This window comes from Cuculus canorus, chromosome 8 (genome assembly GCF_017976375.1).
Source record: "Cuculus canorus isolate bCucCan1 chromosome 8, bCucCan1.pri, whole genome shotgun sequence".
In the NCBI taxonomy this organism is placed as follows: domain Eukaryota; kingdom Metazoa; phylum Chordata; class Aves; order Cuculiformes; family Cuculidae; genus Cuculus; species Cuculus canorus.
In genome coordinates, this window is record NC_071408.1 from 12,139,170 (window position 1) to 12,160,969 (window position 21,800).

The window sequence follows — 21,800 nt, forward strand, 5'->3', positions numbered from 1 at the left end:
AAGCTTATATGCTGCTTATACACAAAACCCACTCACACACCTTTATGGAGGGAAAGTGTCACCTGCTGTTAACTTTAAAGAGCCAAAAAAGTGAGATATTTTAATTTGAATACTGTATGCTATATTTGCTAAAGCAGCAAACCAATTGAATAGTTCAGCTTCCTAAAACTTAATCTGCCAAATGCAATGGTAATGTAAAGCGAAATAAAAACATGCTTTGTTAATATTCATGTTTTATGAAGTCTAGCCAAAAGTTTTATACTCTAGCTTATTAAAAAAAAAAGTTCTCCAAGTAATTTATCAATTTCTTTCAATTCTTCAACTGCTTCAGATAAACTTGGCATTTTAAGTACATTGGACAAACCATCATTTGAAATAGTAAGGACTAATGATTAATATGCTCACATAGTAGCAAACAAAATTCTGAGAATCGCTTCTACACTTCAAAAGAAAATCAGAATGTTTTAGCTCAAAGAAATTCACAATAAACAATTAACAACTGAAATAGTAGAAACCACATGCGGTTTGGGTTTTTTTAACCCAGTCAGTATCTTCAGCGTTAAGTCTCAAGTTCTACATACATATGAGGATTTTTAAGTCCAGTGACTTAGAAAATTCTCAGACCAAACACCTCCGTGAAATCTCACAATCCACATGTCCAATAAAGATGGGCAATACAGAAAGTGGCGACAGAAGATTAAAACAGACAATACATCTTTCAGCGCTGTGCTACGTGCACTTTCATACATACGCAGGTCCACCCTTAACTCACTTAGCTTAGATGAGCAGTATCTTTAAAGGAGTTTTAGATGAATGAAGACCAAAGAACCACCCTTCCAGCAGAGTGATGCAAGTAGTTTCCACAACAGCATATTGCTCAGTGAAAACAAACACAGCTCCAGATGGCAGCTCTGCAGATCACAGTCACAGGTATCTTTCAGAAGGTATGATCCGTATTGCCTAAACCCTAGCTGAGTGAGCCATAACTAATGTGGAGTTCACTATACAGCCTTCACTGGGATTTACCTAATGAGAAAGCCAATGCTGAAACAGAATGTATCCAGGACCACCAGAAACAAGCCTGAATAAATCAGGATTTTGCCTATAGATTCTTGCCCTAGCAAAGATAAATAAAGCATTTAAACATCTTGGAAGGGAAGATGCAGATTTAACAGCATGTGGCTGCATAACATCTGGATTTAGATGAAACAACACAATCACATGAAGTTATCAACCAAAATGTAGTCAGCCTTAATAAATTACTTTATTAAAAGGTATAAGAAACTGCCTTAAAGGTTTAAGAATAGCAGCCATTTTGCTGTTCTAACTGAACCTTCTCATTGGCATTCCACTATGCTGAAACAGCGCTGAATGACATCCCCTATAATCTGTCTCCCAGGAGATTGAGAACCAGGATTCTTACCCTAGCATCTTATTAACATTTGACTCCAAAGATCTGTGCCATGGAGATTTCTGCAGGTTTGACACACTTAAGAAGTACTAGCTTCGCCTCACATATTCTGAAGCAAGAACTAAAGAACATACATGTAATGAGTGTACACTGTGAAAAAGTCTGCCACACCAAGATAGCATCTGGTTGGATTCAAACCATCAGTAGCAGCTGCATACCATAAGAAAGTTCAAGACAAGGCAGAAAAAAACCAAACAAACAACAAAACAAACCTACAACTGCAAAAAGGCGAAAAGAAGGTAGATCTTCCAAATAGCAACTCCAGAAGAAAGTCCACAAATTGAAACAGCAGTCCTTATGAAAGCTTGAAGAAGGCTGCAAGAGTAAGGACAAAGTACTGAACTTACTGAAATTAAAAAAACTCGTAAGGAGAAAAACCTCATAAAGGAGAATTTGCTCTGGCTTGACTAAGTGGTAGTAAGCAGCACGAGTGAGAGGTATGCGAGACTGGGCTTTGAGGCATGTTCCTAGGGTAACAATCAAGTTATCCTACTTTCCAACCTCAGCAAAAGGTATGACTATGATGCTAAGTTACATATGAGCAAGCACTCCAAGCAGAAAACTTGCTTCCACAAATACTGTATTGTATCTTACTCCATTGTGAGCAAACAACCAAGTAGTGACGTGCCGCATGGCCTAATGACAATGGCATAATCGCAACACCTGAACAGATAAGGAATTCTTGACTCAGTCATCTCCATTTAGGTACATAAAGAACTCAGCTTTAACTATAACTTCAATTGAGTTACAGTATCATGAACGGCAAAGTGTGTTAGAAACCTTCAAAAATCTGTTAAAACTCTTATTCACAGATGATATGATGGCTACCCATGTGACTATTTTGGCAAACATGGATAAAGTTACAGTGAGAAGAAGAGATGTTGAAGTGAATTACCTACCCATCCCTTATCTGCCATATGCTCATTTCTGCTAGGTCCTTAAGACTTTTACACTGCCTTCGATAGTTGTGAAGAAATTACAACACTACATAATAGCTAAGCTCTTCTTTGCCTATTAAAAGAAATTTGATAACAAACTGTCAGTTGAAGATGAAGTTATTACATTTTCAGTAGATGTTTGGAGGTACTTTGTAGAGGGAAATATGTTAATATTGTTTAACATAAAAGTTGTGTGAAGTATGCAATATTTGATTGTTCAGAACAACTGGAACAGAGTACAAAAATGTGTAGCTCATGTTCAGCTGGTATCATTAAGCAATGTCCTATAAAACTTCCATTAATAGATATTACACATAAATCTTTAGAACTCGGAAACAAAAATTAATCTAAGCACCTATAGAAGATTCAAGCAGAAAGTGGGCATCTAATTCAAAGAATGCAAATAAAGCTCCCTAGACATTTTTATTTGGGATCATGTTTCTAAATGAGAGTAACTCCTGAACCATTTGTAAAGGATCTGACTCGTAGCACAGCCACAGGGCTAGCAAATAAATTAGTATTATTCAGTTTAGGCCAAGACAGGTCTAACAAGTAATCTTAAAATTCGTATGAAGAATTTTTAAGGCTCTCAAACTTCTATAAGTAAAGCTCCCTGGACATCTCCACTTCTTCAATGTATACTTAAAAGTACTTTGGACTCTCATACTTGGCACTCCTCCATTTAAATCACTCAAGGACCTATCAGACCTGCCACAAGCATACTTGGCATGCTGGCACAACCCAGTTTTACACAGCATAGTGACCTCAGACACGTTCATTCAGTAACAAAGCTAGATGGCCCCAGGTCTTACTCCCTCTCTTGTTCAGTAGCACACTGGGCAACATGGCAATGCCTAACTTCGATAAGCGTGATTGGTTACACAATATCCACTTCTCTTGAATTTGGAGTTCTTAGTCTCAAAATAAAATAACACCTATTAAGAGAAGCAAGACAGGCAGTTTTATTGTACAACGCAGTACAACAGCAAGATATCTTGGCACAGATGTACAGAAATTATAATTGCTGGGAAAACGAGTGCAGCCTGACACATTTTCTTGAAAGCAGCATTTGTACGTGATTTTCCTTGGTCTCCATAAGCAGGATTGTTTACACCAAATCTAATTTATTTAATGTTTGAAACATGATTGAGATAATGAAATGTCAACTATTGAAACTGCTGGCAGATCTTTAGGAGATAAAATACAGTAACAGTTCTTAAGAAACTTGGTTGCATTTCATCCATTCTCAGAGTAACACAGATGCACAAGGCCTTCTAGTATGTTACTCCAGAGTCGTGCAAGTTTGCTGTCTGACTGCTCTGGGGAAATATTCATTCCTCCAGCTCAAGGAATTTCTGAGTTAGTAGACACATCCTTGTCCTTAACCCTCATGGGCTGAGAACCTCATGGATGTCTGAATTAGTTACAGATAAATATACTTAACATGAAAAAATTCCAAGGAAAACAGTCTCTACCTCCAGCATTATTTACGGTACTTTCTTCTCACAGACTGTTATTATAAGCATCCTCTTAATGGTTAAAAACCAGACAGTATGCACACAGAGTTCATAGAACGTGGCTCAGCCCACGGAGAGGAGCGGGGGTGCGGGCAGGCTGGTGTTACACTCCCATTGAGAATAATGACAAGCTTATGCACAAGCCGCATGAAAATGACGCTCTGCTTCACAGGCCATTTCAAGTGCTCTCAAAGAATCTGTTGTTTTGTTGACTCCTTCCTGAATGCCACTGCTCTCAAATATTTTAATGAGATTAGGACATGACACAGAAAACCACTGACGTGGATAAGTAGTTATAACTCTCCTAATATTTAAGATGCATGCAATTCTTATTTATTTCTTAAAGGTAGGTGCTATTTATCTCTATATCGAGAGACAACGTCCAATTCCATGATATCCTTCTGTAAAGCCATTTCAAGTTTTGGCACTGAATCACAATCTTCCTCACAATAAATTAAAAAAAAAAGATCTTGGGGATATTTACCTACCTACTCACAAGCATGCTAATTATCTGAAGTCTTTTATATAAAATATGGGCACACACCATGCACACTTCTGCTTCCTCCCCAATGGTCCTGTCTTTAAGATGCCGGAACCTTATTTCCCTTTATTCTATCACACTCTAATCCTCTGAAAAATACACCAGAGGCTGAAGAACATCGCAGTTGAAACAATAAAATCATTGAGACTATATCATACTCAAAAGATTCTGAGGACAGTAACAGCAACATCCTTTGATTAGTTAATGCTCAAAATCTGAGACTGACAACAATCTAGATGAAAAACGCTGCTGGTGCTAACCAGTCTTCCAGTTCTTCTGGCATTAAGCCTGTCTACAGTGTGGTTTACATAGGACTCTGTTTTTCATTTGTTGTTTTCTGTCAGGAATAGGTAATATATTTGTTTTGACTGGAATGTAAAGTATTTTCTTTAATTACCAATAGTCTCATATGTTTACTGAGGGCAATTTTACAACTGAGAAACTGTTGTAAAGCCTGGCAGTTAACACTGGGAAGATGGATGTTCCTTTTGTTAATTTGTAGGAAAAGCATTATCACTGAACTCAGAAGCATGGAAGAGTTACATAGAATTTGTTACCAGAGATAAAACTCACCCGTTTGAATGCACTGCAGAAATTTGCACTAGTTTGCTACAAGCAAAATGTCTCAACTGAAACCCCCACTAAATATACAACGATTCTCCAAGCACAGCCCCAAACTATATGATAAGTAGACAATCTCAGTACCTCAAAGAGCTGCTGTATCTGCCTATTTACTGAATAGTAAGAGAAAGAAATGCCAACAGTAGTTCTGGCTGCTTATGAGTGAGGATCACCAACAACGGATTCCATTACTAGCAGCAAAAACAAGAGACAAAGGAAGCTTCTGAGCTTCAGCAGCTACAAATACTGAAAGAAACCAGAAGTTTCTGTAATAACAAGAAAGCTTTCTAGCAATTAGGAAAGGCAGCAAAGTAATTTCTACAAGGGCCTACTGCAGTACTACACAGATCTTATTCACTTGTACCCAGGTTTATAACCACACTGAATCATAGCTCATGATCAGTCAGGGCTCTAAGTAGAGAAAATCATTCCACAGAATGACGAAAAAAAAAAAGGATGAGTAAAGAAAGCATCAGTATTACTACCACCAACATAATACTATTTGCGAGTGCACACAGTCAAAACAAAACAAGCAACTCACAGAACAAGCAGCTCGTCCTGTATCCTCACACAACTAGTTTGCTAGTTTGTTCTGATCTTCACATCTTAAGCTACAGAAACAGTTAAATAATTCACATATTCTAGTTACGCAAACCATTCAATTATATCTAAGAGAAAGGTCAGACCCACTTTCAAGGCTTCCACTAGATGACACTGCCTTAGTCTCCCAATTTAACATTTCTCTTTAGAAAAGCAAAAGGGTAATGCCCTGAACATGTCAAATTACACAAGAAAAAAGGAACATGTTGAGAACATCAGTTTTAAATTCTCGCTCAGCATTCCCTCACACCTTGTGTGGTACAAAAATGCTAACATCTTTCATATAGCTCTTCTTGGATTCATCTCAAACAGTAAACTTCCCTACTTAAAAAACAGAAGCTGCCCTGCTATATAGGGGATTATGCTTTGAAGTGCAACCTGTGGGTAGACTTGTAGGTTTCTAAAAGTCAGGCTACCCAATTTGTAACATGAACTGCTGGGCAAGTAGATAGCAAGAGCTACCACCACTAGCTTACTAGTTTCCAAAACATCATCAATCCAGCCAAACAGAAGGTGGCACAAGTATTAGAAATGCCTTTCTGAGGAAGACGTCCTGTCATAAACAATTCCAGGTCCAGAAGAATGAAGTCATGTCTTCACCATAAAAATTCATAAAATAGATCAGTTCTTCCTAAGAGAAACTAAGTGTGCCAATTAAGCTAAAACCCTGTTACAGGGAAAAACTGCCAGCAGCACAAGTTATTTTAGCTGACATTACTTCAGAAAAAGCCCACCATTCACCATCTGTTCTGGAACAAATTTTGAATGCTAAGAAAGTTTCCAACATCAATGATGAAAAGAAAGCAGCCAAGATGCAGAAGTTTTTGGTTTGCTGCTAAAAAGAACAAGCATCTAGGACAATTCACATTTCAGCAAGAACAAACTCAAAACAGAAGTTTCACACATTTCATAATCATTACAATAAGGCAGAGTGCAAGTGGAAGACATGTAGAGAATATAACAGGAAACAAATAAAAGCTGCTTAAAAACTGCTGGCTGGGATAGAATTAATCTTCTTCATAGTAGATTGCATGGGTATACATTTTGGATTTGTACTGGGAACAGGGCTGATAATACAAGAATGTTTTCCTTATTGGCAAGCATTGCTTACACAGACTCAAAGACTTTTCTGCTCATAAGCCCACAAGCGAGCAGGTTGGGAATCACAAGAAGTCGGAAGGGGAGACAGCCAGGACAGCTGACATCAAGTGACTGAGGGCTTGGTGGCTGGCAAGTGTTAAACTAGGACAAGTTTTTACAGGAGAAGCAAGCGGGCAGCTCCAGACAGTGGATCCCAGTTTACAAGCACAATCCTACAAAGTTTTTCTCCAGTTGCTGACAAGAGCAAAACTTTTGGAAGCTAATGGCTCCATCAACCTTTTAAAGAGAAGACTGAGCATCCAAACAAAATGTTTGTTCAGACAAAGGGAAAAGGATAAGATATGACATGGAAGTCAAAGGAATCAATGTAACACAGAGAAGAAGACAGTGTAAATGGTATTACTAATCATGTTAAACACTCAAATGCACCACCACACTAGGATAAACACTCACTTCAACAAAATCAAAGGGGAAACTAGAGCAAAAAAAAAAAAAAACAGAGAATATGAGAAAGACAAATAACAAAGAAAATAAAACACAAAGTTCATCCATCTCAAGTCAATATTTATGATTTCAGAAGCAGTAAGAAATTCTTAATGTCTTTTTACAAACCCTTGGCAAGGTCTCACTTTGAAGATTCCATGAAATTTTAATTCTCCATGCTCAAAAGAAAGAGATGATTTCTAACTGGAATAGCTAGAGAAAGAACACTCATGCAGGAATAGAAAGCTTATTTCACAAGAGGACTTGTTTAGCCAAGTAAAACAAGTTTTAAGAAAATGTGACTGCTCTCTATAAATACATTAACAGAACAAAACACCATGTGAGAAACACGGGAGTCACCTAAGTTAAGGAGAACAAAGGCATAAAAAGGAACCTTTCAAATTTTACTATTCACCTGGAAATCAGAGGTTTGAAGTTTGAAGAAAGCCTCTCACAAAGAGCTACCAGGCACATCAACTCTTGTGAAAAGTTTGAGGAGTTCATTAAAGGGATTATACCAGTACTATGAGGATAGCAGATGACATCACCTAGGTAGAACGCAATTTCAATGGTACCCTCCGTACTCCTGTGATTTAGCCAGTAACTATATTGTACTTTTCCATTAAACCTCTAGGGGAAGAAGTTACTTTCCCATTTCCTGTCTAGCACCAAAACCAGGAATAAACCACAAAAAAACCTGACTAAAAGCACAATGTGGAATTTGCCAACTGGCAGGAAATTAAGTATTCTATAGAAAGCAATGATCTGAAGATTATGGGTTAGAACAATGTGGTCCATCACTGTGACAAAGTTTAGACAAAAACAGATAAGCATTTCTGCACCACATAATTAACATATTTCTTCCATCCCCATCTGAAGCAAAATCAGTATGTCACTGTAATTTCTGAATGAGCTAAAGATTTAGGGCACCTTTTTAATATTCTGGAAATAAGGTTCCAAAAACCCCTTACAAGTGCTTTCTTAGAAAAAGACTAAATGACAGATGGAAATATAATATATCTTATGACACCAGACAATGCTTTATGCATTTCTGCAATACCTCTTCAATAGTTACTTCAAAAAAATTGAGTTTATGTTGCAAAAAGATTTAATAGTAATTTAATAGCAGTTATTTTCTTTTTTTAAAGAAGAAATCGTCAAGTATAGTGTAGTAATGCCATCTCAAAACTCTAAGTACGCTGAATACGTGAGCTAGGATTCCTAGAACAGAAAACCTTATTTATGTTTTAATGAATTTTAAAAAGAAATATCATTTTTAGAATTACTCTACATGCCTTAGCTTTTACAGTTTTTATACTGAAAAGCTTAGAAACATTGAAATGTTTTACTTTACTATAGCTTTGCTTGGTTTGGGGTTTGTTTTCTTCATTCTTTTTCCTCCTTACATGGTAACTTAAACTGAACCTACTTACTAAGTCATTTCACATCACTACCATTTGAAATAGACACCAAACCAAGGTTTCTGTGGTGTAATAAACATCACTGCTTGATCCCTCACAGAGCAACCCTAAATTCATGCAAGGCTCAAGAACAGATGTCTAAAAGTAATGGGCTATTTTCTTCCTTCACCCAATCAATTTCTGAATTCCCCTAGAAACAACTGTTTCGAACCAAGCAGATTCCTTCCTTAAAATACACCCTTCCAATTTTTCAAAATAAAAATTTTAAGTTCAGAGGAGGTTGAAATGAAAGACTTGAGCAAGAAATATATCAAACAAGAAAAAGCCCTAGATGTTTTTAAGAAACTTGCATTCAAGATACTGTTTCATATTCAAATTAGGAGTGCAAATAAGACATTGTGCACTGATTTAGGAGACTTTAGTGCTGTCTATTCATCAGATTTACATGGGTAACGCAGATGGCAAAAACCTTAATGAAGACTCTACATCAGTTTTGTAGCATCCGCTCTACTTGCCAGCAGACCAAAACAGCATTTCTTTGAGAGCATTCAGCTCACTTCCAAGAAAGCAGACAAATATTAGCGAAAGAAAAAAAAAAAAACCAAAAAGGAAGTCTGTTCAAGGGTCCCCTGATCTTGTATGTGTAGCAATTCCCACAGATAGCATTGTAAAGTCACACAGAAGAAGCCCATCTCACTGGGTCAGAAAGCTTCAAAAGTGACAGAGTGCAAATTCTTCCACCACTACACAAATTTACTGTTATTAAACACACAGTAGGAAACAGTGATGCTCCAAAACCCAGTTTTACTACTTCAGTTTTGTGACTACAGTTTTATCACTTCATGTCCTCCACAGATATACAAGGATAGCAAATACTTGATCTTCTTGGTATAGTCAAGCACAAAAAGGCAGCACCTCCACAGGAAAAACTTGCCAGCAAAGCCTTCCCAGCACACCTTTTTACTGCATACAAATCCCTTGAGCGAGGATCTCAAAAATGTGTAGCACGTCTGATCAAAGAAGAACTTTCATTCATTCTGTTAGTAAGCCAAAGTGACCTTCAGCACCCAGGCCAGCTGACAAAATATATACAGGTACATCATCATTTTTGTAAAACATATTTAAGAAAAGACCTTTAGCTTACCGTTACAGATTTCAGAGTCATTCCGTGATAGGTGCCCATGGTATCAATTTTAAATCCTTCCGTTTCTGCAAAGGAAAAACAGTCTCTTGTAAATCCTTATGAACATCAGGATGTCATGTCTAAATGGGCAACACTGGAAATACTTCTGATTATTAATGCAAAGAACACATCTTTCTGTTGGTAGTGGTTTAGGTTCCATTACACAATAGAAAACCTGGTTAGCAATCAGGAAACCAATGTCTTTTTAGACAGAGGTCCATTTGGTATTTCTGCTTTCTGCAACCAGAATAAGCTTTTCCTATTGCATGGAATCTTTCAAACCACGCCAGAGAAATGATATAAATTTAAATTTTTGTAAGAATACATTACAACATGCATGCAATCTCAGAAATTATCCTCACTACAAAATGAAGAAGTACCTTATATTCCCAGAATGTGTCAAAGCAACATATTCAATCTGTAGTTGTATTAATGGAAACATACACTTAATAAGAAAAACAGTTTATACAGTGACTATATGACTGTGCCCACTTAACACAACAGATTCACTTCTGGAGTGCAGAAGAGCAACAATGTCACTGTCATATGATACAGAGGACAGAATCTACATAAATTCACACTACGAGACTAAAGGTGATAAAAAGGGATGTTTTGGGGGTGCTTTTTTTCAATTGTTTTAATCAGACTGAGTTTATGCTGGGTAAGGGCCAGCAGCCTGCAAACGCTCTGTGATTAAACCTGCTACCGCTACCCTGTTTGCTTTCACAGCCACCAGGACTTGCAAGAAAACCTTTTCCCTTTTGTAAATACTCTAGTCTTGTGCATCTACTGTCAACTCACCCTATCAACGAATCAACAATTAATTTTTACTTCATAATGGCAGGCTAAACACCAATGCAACTATGATAAGCAAGCTTTTGTCTACATCATAGGTAAAGGTAACTGGCACTGTGCCAAAACTGCTATTGGGAATTGGAAGATTATTGACATATACTATACTACTTTCACACAATGCATCAGCACAAACTCAAAATAATGAAGAATCAAAGTAATGCTCATATCTGAATCTATAAAAAGTCAAAGAAAAATATTAGATTTTCAAGGCTCTTAGAGCTTCTCGCTCTTATCGCAAGTAAATTAACTTAAATTGAAACCGAGACAAGCTTGAAAACAATGCAGATGCTCTGGGAAGCAACTACAGTTGCCCATCCATTCTCCCCTAGATGAGGAAGATTATCAGACACTTGCAGGAAATGAGGCAGAAAAGCATCCCAGATTTAATAACTCTCCAGTGCCTAGAAAAAGATACCCAAAAGTTGAAAACTAATCATGTTCCTCTCATCACAGAGACAGGTATCTACCTTGTAATGATGAGTTTGATTTTACCTTCCCCTCCTTGTCCCTTATGATTATGCTACCAGACCCACCACCAACCACCAAGTGGAGAGGCCTGGTGTTACTGACCACAGCTTGTTTTACACACAACGTCACCTCAGCTCTAGCACTTCATCTTGGCTTTTCAAGGCCACCCCTACCCTTTTGCTGGATTTAACATTTCTGAAACACACAGAGTTGATTCTGAGAAAGCAAAATGCAGGTACAGACAGATTAGTTTCTCTTTATAAATTGACATTAACCTACGGCCTTTCCCCCAATCCCAAGATGTAATTATGTATTCATTGTTAGCTCAGGGCTTGTATAGCTGAACTTCAGCTAAAGCTAGGTAAGTTTTCTCTGTGACGGTCACTGTTTCTGGCCAAGAAGCATATTAATATTTCAGATGGCACCTGGAGGCTCACAGAATACTTTGTGGAGTTCTCTTAAGTTGAAGAAATGCTTCTGCTAAACTGGTATGACATAAATCAGAGGTGTCTGATCTAGGCTGACACTTGTTTGCAAATGTCAGAAGCTCACCAGAGGAACATTCCCTTTTTTCCAGACCGACCCTATTGTAGATTCCTCTCACCTGTGACATGGAGAATTTCCAACTATTTCAACCAGATGTTCTTCCCAAATTCCAAAGAACGCAGACACGCTTTAACAAGACCAGCAAGTAGCATCCCCCGTTGTACCTGGTCTGTCACTGTTTCTTTCCCATCAGCACACACCCTGGTTCTATATAATTAGTTCTACACATTTGTTCCCCATTTCAGTTATTTCTTCCCAGTAGACTCTTTTTCTACTTTTTCCCCTAATAAAAATTTGCATATCTTCTCAATTAATCAAAAACCGAAGCCCAAGTCCCCATCAGCATTGCAATGGGAATGAAGTCCTAACAGAGTCAGTTAGAAAAGTAAAAAGTAAATCAAACTAAATCCCAGCTTTGTGCTGACCGTTCCTCTTAGCACGTGAAGCAAACAACTCGGATCCTAAAGAGCAACCTCAAGCATTAGAGCCTGCACCCATGCCTTGCTGAATGTTTCCAGCAGCTACACAGGCCCTCCAATGCTGTTTAACAGCTACTCAGGTAATAAATCAAGCAGTTATGACTATTGTAAATAATGGTCTAGTACTTCTTATAGATGTATATCTAAGAGATGCTAAATGGTCAAAGTAGAAAGTAGGTACACCACTTAAGATTCCTGAAGTCACCACAGCCACTACTGTGGACCCCCCAGGGCCCGCTACTTGCAGGAGGGGTGGGATAAGTAGAAGAAACTACCTCCCAGACAGCCCACCAGCTCTCAAATTTCCCACCACAAACTGTTGAGCAACTGGTGAATGAGAATTAAGCACTGCCAGCTTCCAGATAACCACAGCAAACCCTCTTTAACCAGTAACAGCACAGACATACTTTTCTCAGAATACAGCTTTTTGGACCTGATCCTTGGACGCTCACCATGTGATACTCTACCAGTCAGCCACTCACCTCTCTTGCAGAAATAAACAGTGCTGCAAGTGGCAACGCTTTCACTTGTACTTTTCTGCCATTTAACAAGGTCTCAACAGTTTGTACACAGCCACATTCAGCTCTGCTCACTGTATACAGCCTGTGCAAAGCAGAAAAGTGCTTCCAAGTCACAGACTCCACAGTTACAGCTGCACTACCACTTCAAGAATTGCTGAGGCTGTTAGGCAAGTAAATGCAGCTGGTTGTATGAAGGGCCAAGCTAGAAAGAGAGGTACTTCTTCCAGAGCATTCTCCAGGGGCAGTACCTGATCCCAGTGTGGCTGCTCAAAAGCAAAGCTGGGATACAAGAGGACCCACAGGCCACAGTAAAGAGGCACAGAACAACTCTGAGCACCAGAGGACGTGCCCCCTGCACACTTCAACATAAACGTTGTACCATGCCCTCAGAATAAGAATACAGAAGCTGTATACCTCTCCTGGCCCTCCCAAACCAGATGGAACCTGTGCTGCTGAGTCATGCAGAGCTGAAATATTAATGCTTAGCCAAGAATTTGTTTGCAACTCTGGTTTCAAAACCACAGCTTCACTAATGGTGGCAGAGCAAGCAGTTAAAATAAACTATCTACTAAGAAAAGAGTAGTGAAGAATAAAAGAGACCTTTAAATTAAAGTATCACGATGGCAAAACTTTGGACCCTTATTTTTATTCTTGAAATTAGATGTAGAACAACCTCAGTGCCTTCTCTCATTTCAAAGAACTAAGTCTGGAAATGAAAATATGTATCCTAACGCATCAGCTTATTGGACTGATTATATTCTCCATCACCATTTGAGCATACATTCCACTGCCTTGCATGAGTATTAATGTTCAAAGTGCCTTCCATTTGCTTAAAGCCTACTGCTCCAAGTCAATCCAGTTCACTCTGCATTTTGATTCCACAACTGCTGCAGCTCTCCCCATCCAATCCGGGAACAAACTTGAGCACCGATACATTACCAAAAGAATAATTGCTTTAAGAAGACTCAAACTAACATGACTTTCCGGAAGGAAGTCTAGGCAAACAAATAAAACAAAGGAGCACACCTCTGCAACACTGAAGAGCTGGAGTTAAAGACTTGGTTGGAATTGTGGATGAATAAGATTGAGTAACCGCTTCTTTTTTCAGCTGTACACTCTTCAAATCCCAGATAGCAACAGCTCTGCAGACTGTCTGGAAATGATTCACTACCCCACTTCACACCCATGGTAATTAAATCACTGAAAAAATTTCATTCTACATAAGAATTTATCAAATACTCCTTTTCAGTCCTATACCCTAACAAGTAAAAATTTCATGCCTAAATTTCCAAGCTACACTAATTAGTTTACAAAAGTCTCTGCGCATTTCACATATAACAGTTCAGTAACAAACTTACAAGTAATTAACACCAAGTTCCTAAGTTTCTCGCAATACGATTAATTAAAAAAATTACAGTACGGATCTGTGCATGTTTTCAAGCGCTGAAGTGAATGACAGTACTGAAAGTTTTCAAACAACTTGGTCACCTTAAGCCAGAAAATGGACACAGGCTGCAATCTTTATCCAGATGTGAATTTCTTGCACATATTCTCAGCTAGGAAAAAAAAATATAGCAGAATCCTATGGCCTTAAAAACGAATGCAATAAGTCTTAAGGCAGTCAGATTCCAGAACTCTGGACCTACTGCCACCAGTTCGCCTATTCTCCTTGTGTGAAAGGAAATCACACAATTTAAAAGAAAATACTTATAATGAGAAATATTTTACAAAGAAACTTTCTTAACAATGTGTAGGAGAGAGAAAAAAACTCCAGCACTTAAGGTCCAGGGTCACCTCAAGCTTAAAAACTTCATAGTTCTCTGTTGCCTATGTTTAACACTTATGACTGACTGAAAGCCAGACATGCTTCTGAAAAACTGCAGCTATGCTTGGAAATTCAACACAATCACAAGAATAATTTCCACAAAATGACAATAGCAGGAAGTCAACAGCAAGCTTTCCTGAAGGAAATACTTTCACCATCACGGACTGAAAGAGTGGGTGTATAGCAAGGCCCTCTCCAATTTACACTCAACAGGACTGTGTTTGGAGGGATTTTTTGTGCTTTTTTTTTTTTAATAATGACTGGCAGGCAAACAAGAATGCTCCTGAAACATCTTGAAGACCTAACCCATGGAGTAGCACAGATAAACTTCTCTTTGCTGTCTACACTGAAACATGTACTCAGTGGGTCAATAAAATGTTAAGTCCTCAAGATTCTCACTCCAGCTCTATTTCACACTCCAGAACTACCAAAGAAACAAGCATGTGAAAAGGAGGATCTCTGATAAAACCAACTAAAAAAACCCAAGGTATTATAGCATCCAAAGCAGTGTAGCACCTAGACCGTGCTACAGAACAATCACATCAACTCAAAGCTTCAGTATACCACTTGCTGACCTGCAAACCATGCACACCAGTAAATAATATTGAACTGAGGTACACAGGAAAGCACAAGAGATAATTTCCTAAGCATCAAATGACATTTAGGTACAGGATAGTTAGATCCTGAAAAGAATTTTAGAAGTTACATTGCTCATGAAGTTATGATAGACTAGTTTGAACAAGACTGTGTGGCATGAACAAAATACCACTAGTAAAGATACACATTAATTGAAGACATTAGCAAGTAGGAAAACAAAAAAAGTTAAAGGGATTAATATGAAGGAAAGGAATAAAACTACAAAAAGGGAATACAATACTGAAAGTTTAGCACAGAATGGAATTCTGTGTTGTGGAGGGGAGGATATCATCACTAACTGCCAGCATGAAAGAAAAAAATAAGAGGAAGGAAACAGCAGTCAAGGAAAGTAATGGCAGCATATTCACCTCCTCACCTGAAACCCATTTCAACAGTTCAACAGTGACGGCAGTGCCAAGTAACATGTTTTTCCACTGTGGAAATATTTAGGATGTACAAGTCCTACTGCAAGAAGCATTTTGAAACATTTCCTATGGCATATATCACAGAACTTTAAGAATGTCAAAGGAAAGATTTCTCTCTCCTACCTAAACAAATCTGCAGTATCAAGACACCCATCTGAGATAAAGAAAAAACTACTGATTCAGATTCAGATTTCTCTCTCCTACCTAAACAAATCTGCAGTATCAAGACACCCATCTGAGATAAAGAAAAAAACTACTGATTCAGGGCTGCATATGCAGTTCCACTGACCGCAGATGTAACTTACAATTTCCTTTTCAGGAACACTATCTTACAATTACCACCCCTCCTCACATTTTACTATTAAAGCAGTCTAAAACATTCTAGTAGCAAAACCTGTCCCATCTAGCATGAAGATTTTAAGTAATCCAGAGAGGCAAGCACTGCAGTAAAAATAATAATCCATCACAAGCAGCAGAGAAATTTGGCTGCAACTCAGCAGTTTACTTAATGCATCTTGTGTTAATGTTCCTAAATTTACTATCTTAATTCTACAAGCTTTGAATTGCTTATGCTAAGAACAAGACTGTTAATGGAAAAATTCTGTATTAAACCACACAAATATTCAAAGAAAAAAAAAAAACCAGTTCACTTCTTTGCTACCTAAACTTTAAATCGTCATGAATACTGTAGAAAAGAAACCGCAGACAGACAATAAGCCTCAATCATGATGCGACTAAAGAGGACTACCACAATCCTTCCTATAGTTTCAATACCTCTGAGGAAAGAGCAACACAAAACCTTGGAGACATTGCCTCTCACAGCTCTGTTTCAATCTTTACCCAAAATCACTACTACACACATTGCTACACACATCATAGAATCCTCCCTTCCACAATCTCTAGCCAACTTACATGCACAGTCACATAGGGTAACATGTGGAAACCCTCTCAGGTGTTACCCATTATTACTAATAAACATGGATCAATGGTATAAAGACTGCAAGTTATTATATCTAGAATTTAAATTATTATCCTTCTTATCATTTAGACTTCTTTCCCAAAATCCCCAATATTGCAAGCTTTCCATGAACACATATAATTCGAAGTCCTTACTGAATTAACCATGAAAAAGTATTCTGTAAGAAACAAAAAGTTCCTTGTTTTACTCTTATTTATGACTGTTTCTACTTGCAATCTCACTTCTGCACTATTTGGGTACCACAACTTAACTTTGAAGGTGTTTAAATTAAAAATGCTTTAAGAATAACTTCACTTGTCATATGGTTGCGACTGATGTGTATATTCAGTTTTAAGAAAATCACATTACCAGTGCTGAATGGAATTGGAGAATGTTAATGCCTAATTATGGCTTTTGAAAACTACTTGCACTGAGAGTTTCAGTTAGACCAAAACTTACAGTTACAGTTTTATAAGAGCAACCCATAAGTAATCAAGACCATCTATTTTCTAGAGTTTTTAGCTGAGAATGATATCTCAAATATTTCTAGGTCTCTCTTTTAAGAAATCCAGATGTTAATTACTAATTCTATGTAACTTCCATAAATGCTGTACTGACTTTCCTAAGTCAATGCTGCATTTGAAATACAGGCTAGGTGTTCAAAAGAATGTATGCCCAATGCTAGCCTACACTTATCTAACTTGTCTTTACACCAATGCTATTCTTAAACTACATATTTCTTTAATTAATCCTAGAAAATTGACATAAGAAATTCATGTGACTAAGCACAATAAACATGTCCTAGAAAGAAGAAGAGTGATAAAACTCTACCTATGCAGGTAGAGTACGATCATTTCGGACACTTCACAACCACCACATTACAAAAGAACCTTTCGGCTGGAACAAGAGCTGCAGTCCAGTCCATTTCGGCACTGATAGAAACCCCAAGACCACATTCTCAGTATCACGTAATATACAAATAGATGTTGCACCATTATTATTTACAGGTAGAAACACTTCTTTTGTTTCCCTGGAAGTCATTTAATCTCTTCTTTGATTTCTGCTCAGAAATTTCTGCATTAAACCTGCACTGGTAACCTCCTTGACAAACTCTACTGGGTTCTTTTTCCCTGCCATGCAAAACCTGTTATTTTCTGTTCCCTCTTGAACTGCATACATCCAGTAAAAGCATAAAATACATTCATCTGTTTAGTACAGATGTTATTTACACAAATTGCTTACTAGAGCTATGTAATTTGTCATAGAAGGACACAGACCATTTCTTTATCCATATTTCTTGCAAAAGAGTCCACAAGGACTTACACACATCAGTACATCTGAACTGCTACGCCTGTCCATTAATTTCTTTTGCCATCTTTTATTTCAGTACATGTATTTATTATTTTTAACTCTTAATGGGAAGTAATAGTAAAAGGAAAACTACTCAGCAAGTAAGCAAGTCTTTAAGATTTAAAATATTATCTGAAGCAACTTTAGTTACCAGCAGTACTGGTGAAAATATTCATGGAAGGGCTGGTTTGGTTTGGGGTTTTTTCTTCCTTTCCTTCCCAAATTCCCTTAACTCATATTGCAACAATGAATTCTTCACGGATGCTATTTGTAGATTATTTTTCAATGCTGAAAGAGCTAGCAAATATCCTGCTTCAACTTTTTTCTCCTACCTTCCCATGCAATTGTCTATGAGTATTATTAAAAAAAAAAACTCTACACTGAAATAAAAGTATATTGAGGCTAACAGAGAACAGACTTCAAAAGGATATAAGAGTATATCTGACCAAGCTTCCTGCAGTAACTTTCACACACACAAAAAAATATCATAAAACTACACGATATAGTCACATGTAAGTGCATATTTACAAAAAACTTTTTTAAAATGGCTACAGAGATGGCTACAGCCAGATTCTGAAATTCTTGTATATTATCCACTATGTGGTCCACCAAAAACATAACCTTCACATATTTATTACAGGAAGTATGTGAAAGAAAATCTTTTATACAGCAAAAACAATCACGTAATTTCAATATAAAACTGAACACTATCAGCTACAGCACAGCACGTCCACAAAATCTCAAGAACTTACACACTCGGCATATAAATGTTATCTAGTTTACCCAAACAAAAATGGTACTAACTTGAACAAAGCCAAATACTCTAAAAGATGAAAGCTGAACTGCCTATCTACAGTTTAAAACAGCATTTAGCAGCACATAAGTTCTTGCAGCCAGAAAAGAAAGCCCTTGGATGCTTGCATAGTAAGTTTCATTAAAGAGGACAATGATTATGTTTGAGAATTAGAAGGAAGAGGTAGCTCACAAGTGAAACAAAATTTGCCTTGTCCTCTACAAGAAACACAAAAATATACAACTACAAACAGGACTGGCAAAAGAAAAACACAGCAAGACACAAATATGCAGTGACTAGAACTGGTACCAAAACAGAAGATAAAAAATAGAAAGGGGAAGGGAGCAGAAGAAAAATTTTAAGTTAGAAAGACAAATCATTACTTGAGTTCAACCTTCCACCCTGTTTCAAAAGAAGTAAGAATTCTTAAATATCGTAGATTATTTCCATCTTTTCTCCAGAAGGGAGCTAGTATTTTGCACTGGTGCTATCAGTTTGTTTTGTAATTTAAAGAGATGTTAACAAGTTATAATAATATTTACTTGTAATTACTGGAAGCTGCTTGTAAAGTAATTATTATTGTTTGAGGACAGGCAATCTATTTCATTTTATGTACTTGACAGTCATATTTACAGTTCTGCTTTTTTTTAATTGCATATGACCTTCCTCAAACAATGAATTATTCTTTACCCAAAAAGCTCTGGTTTTAAGCTTTCAGTTTGCTTCCTAAGAGGTAGAAATAATTTATAATACATAATGCTTTTAGACTTGGAAAAAGCTATCCTTTGGAACAATATTTTTTTTCTCCCTTAGGTTTGAAAAGTAATGGCACAAAAATTCCTTAACCTTACCTTTAAGAATTTCCAATTTTCACTCCCCAATTCTTTTTTTTCTTTTAAAACAAGCATTATAATCAACTTACCCTCTTTGCCTTTGAATCTTTCCTGATCATATCTGTTGTAGGCAGCTGGAATGGGTTGCTTATTTCTTAAAGTCGGATCCTAAAACGGGTTAAACGATATTTGTAAAGCACACTGAAAATTATTTGATGGGTTTTGAACTTCATAAACGTATTACAAGAACCTGCTCAAGAATACAGAAATAGTTTACTTTTGCAGGAGTCTCAATGCATTTTAAAAGTGCAATTCAGCCACACAGACAAAACATTCCTTGCCACTCTGATTAAGTTAAAATTCTGCTAAACTTACAGAATAAAAACAAATTTGAAAGCAAAAAAAGGCATCTGGGAAAAAAAAATTGTAAAAAAACATCATTCTAGAGGCACACTAAATACCAATTCCGTCTTTTTCATGGATGGCTTAGTTACGTATTCATATATACTCTGAAGGGAACATTTGAATAGTCCCATACACAATTTATGAAATTCAACACAAAGTAAATATTCATCTTGCTATTCAAATTTAGTTGTTTGTTAAATGCATTAGAAGTAAAAACAAATCCATGTATGATTAAACAGCTTTTATAGCAGACTGCCACCGAGTTCAGGAATATATTAGGTTTAATAGAACTCAATAGTAAACATCACAAATACAAATACAAAACAAATCCTGTCTAATACTTAAGTAGACTCAAACAATAAAGCTCTAAGTCTGTCTTCCTGATTTCTTACAGGAAAAAGAAAGCTGGTTGAAGTTGTTCCCACTCGTGAGTCATGTTCCAGATTCTTAAACACTTGCTACCCTATCTGCCAGAAAAACAACAAAACATTGTTTGAAATGGCAGTAATCTCATCTAATAAATTTTTTGCAAGAAGATGCAGAATGTTGCTAGTGTTTGATAGATGCAGAAGCTGGCACTTGCAGCTAAATCTCCAATTAACAAGAACATGTAGAACAAATTAAACTAATACATTTGACTCCTTAAATACCAAGAAATGTAAGTCAAGTCAAAGAATATCTGTGAAGTTATGCTTAAAAGTTGCTCATTCACTGGAACAAAACCAAAACAAATTTCATATTGAATAATGACAAGACAGACATCAAATTCAATGTGCTGCTCTTACCGTTGGTGCTGTATTTGGTGCAGGTCTTTGCTCAGGTGCTCGGCCTTCTTCTCTGGCTTTCACTGATTGAAGTATTGCAAAAATATTCTTGGCAAAGTTCTGAAAAACACATCATATACCTGTGAAGCTTCCTGACTACATGCATTTCACGTAACAACAACACAGGTAGAAGACACCATTTGATTAACTTATGCTTCACAGAAAAACTAAACCAGTGCATGGATTTTGTAAACAGATGGTTTTCAATTAGTTTTTTGTGACAAGACCCAGACTTTTAAGGCAACATTGCTATTCTTCAAGGCCCAAACTTGCTAAATCTAACTGGTTTCACTACAGCACAAACTAAAACACTCAAAAAGAGCTTGTAAACTAACCTACTCCCCCTCTTGCCTACCGTACCCTTACAGTTCCTTTGGAACATTTTGTGCTGCAGCAAGAAAGAAAAGTTTTTACCCAAGATTTCCAGGCTTCATCTTCAAGGGCCACTTATCTATCCACAAATGAGAGCCTGTCTCCTCACTTTTGGCCTCCTGATGGGATGTCTTGGTTTCAGTCCTTCTGTCTGCCTAACTCTGCACTACAAGCAGCCTTCCCAAGCATGCTCAGCCACTGTTAGAGAGGAATCCTTAGGAACCCTTGGGAGGCTCTCCCGAATTCCTGCTTGGAGCATCTGAGGCAAGGCATACAGGCAGCCACCTCCTGCCCTTTCCATCAAGGCTCTTGAGCAGAACAGAACACACTTCAACTGGTTAACAGTTCACAAGCACAACTCTGTCAAACTGTGGTGCAGTTCTTTTAATACTTTTCTTGAATTACGAATTCATTCCATTTGGCACCAAGTAATTCAAGCAGCAAAGCCTTCCATTTTAAACTGGAGGAAGCAAGTACACAAATCACATTCACAAATCCTTGATGCAGGAGTGATCCAGGATAACTTTAATAACTTCCTGCGGTGCTTTGTCAGATAAACAAGTCACTGAGGCTCAACTGAAAAAATTATATCAACCACGGTTTTTATAAAAGCACATTCCTCCAGGTAATATTT

At 37.3% G+C, this 21,800-nt stretch overlaps 1 protein-coding gene across 1 annotated transcript in view; it reads right to left on the bottom strand.

The window, feature by feature from the left end:
- CDC73 (cell division cycle 73) overlaps positions 1-21,800 on the bottom strand; it is a 108,235-nt gene that overhangs the window by 60,794 nt on the left and 25,641 nt on the right. Inside the window, exons 8-10 of the mRNA XM_054072489.1 lie at positions 20,756-20,854; positions 19,655-19,733; positions 9,838-9,902 (exon numbers count right to left, since the gene is read on the bottom strand). Coding sequence (XP_053928464.1) covers positions 9,838-9,902; positions 19,655-19,733; positions 20,756-20,854 — 243 coding nt within the window. The remainder of the gene's footprint in view (positions 1-9,837; positions 9,903-19,654; positions 19,734-20,755; positions 20,855-21,800) is intronic.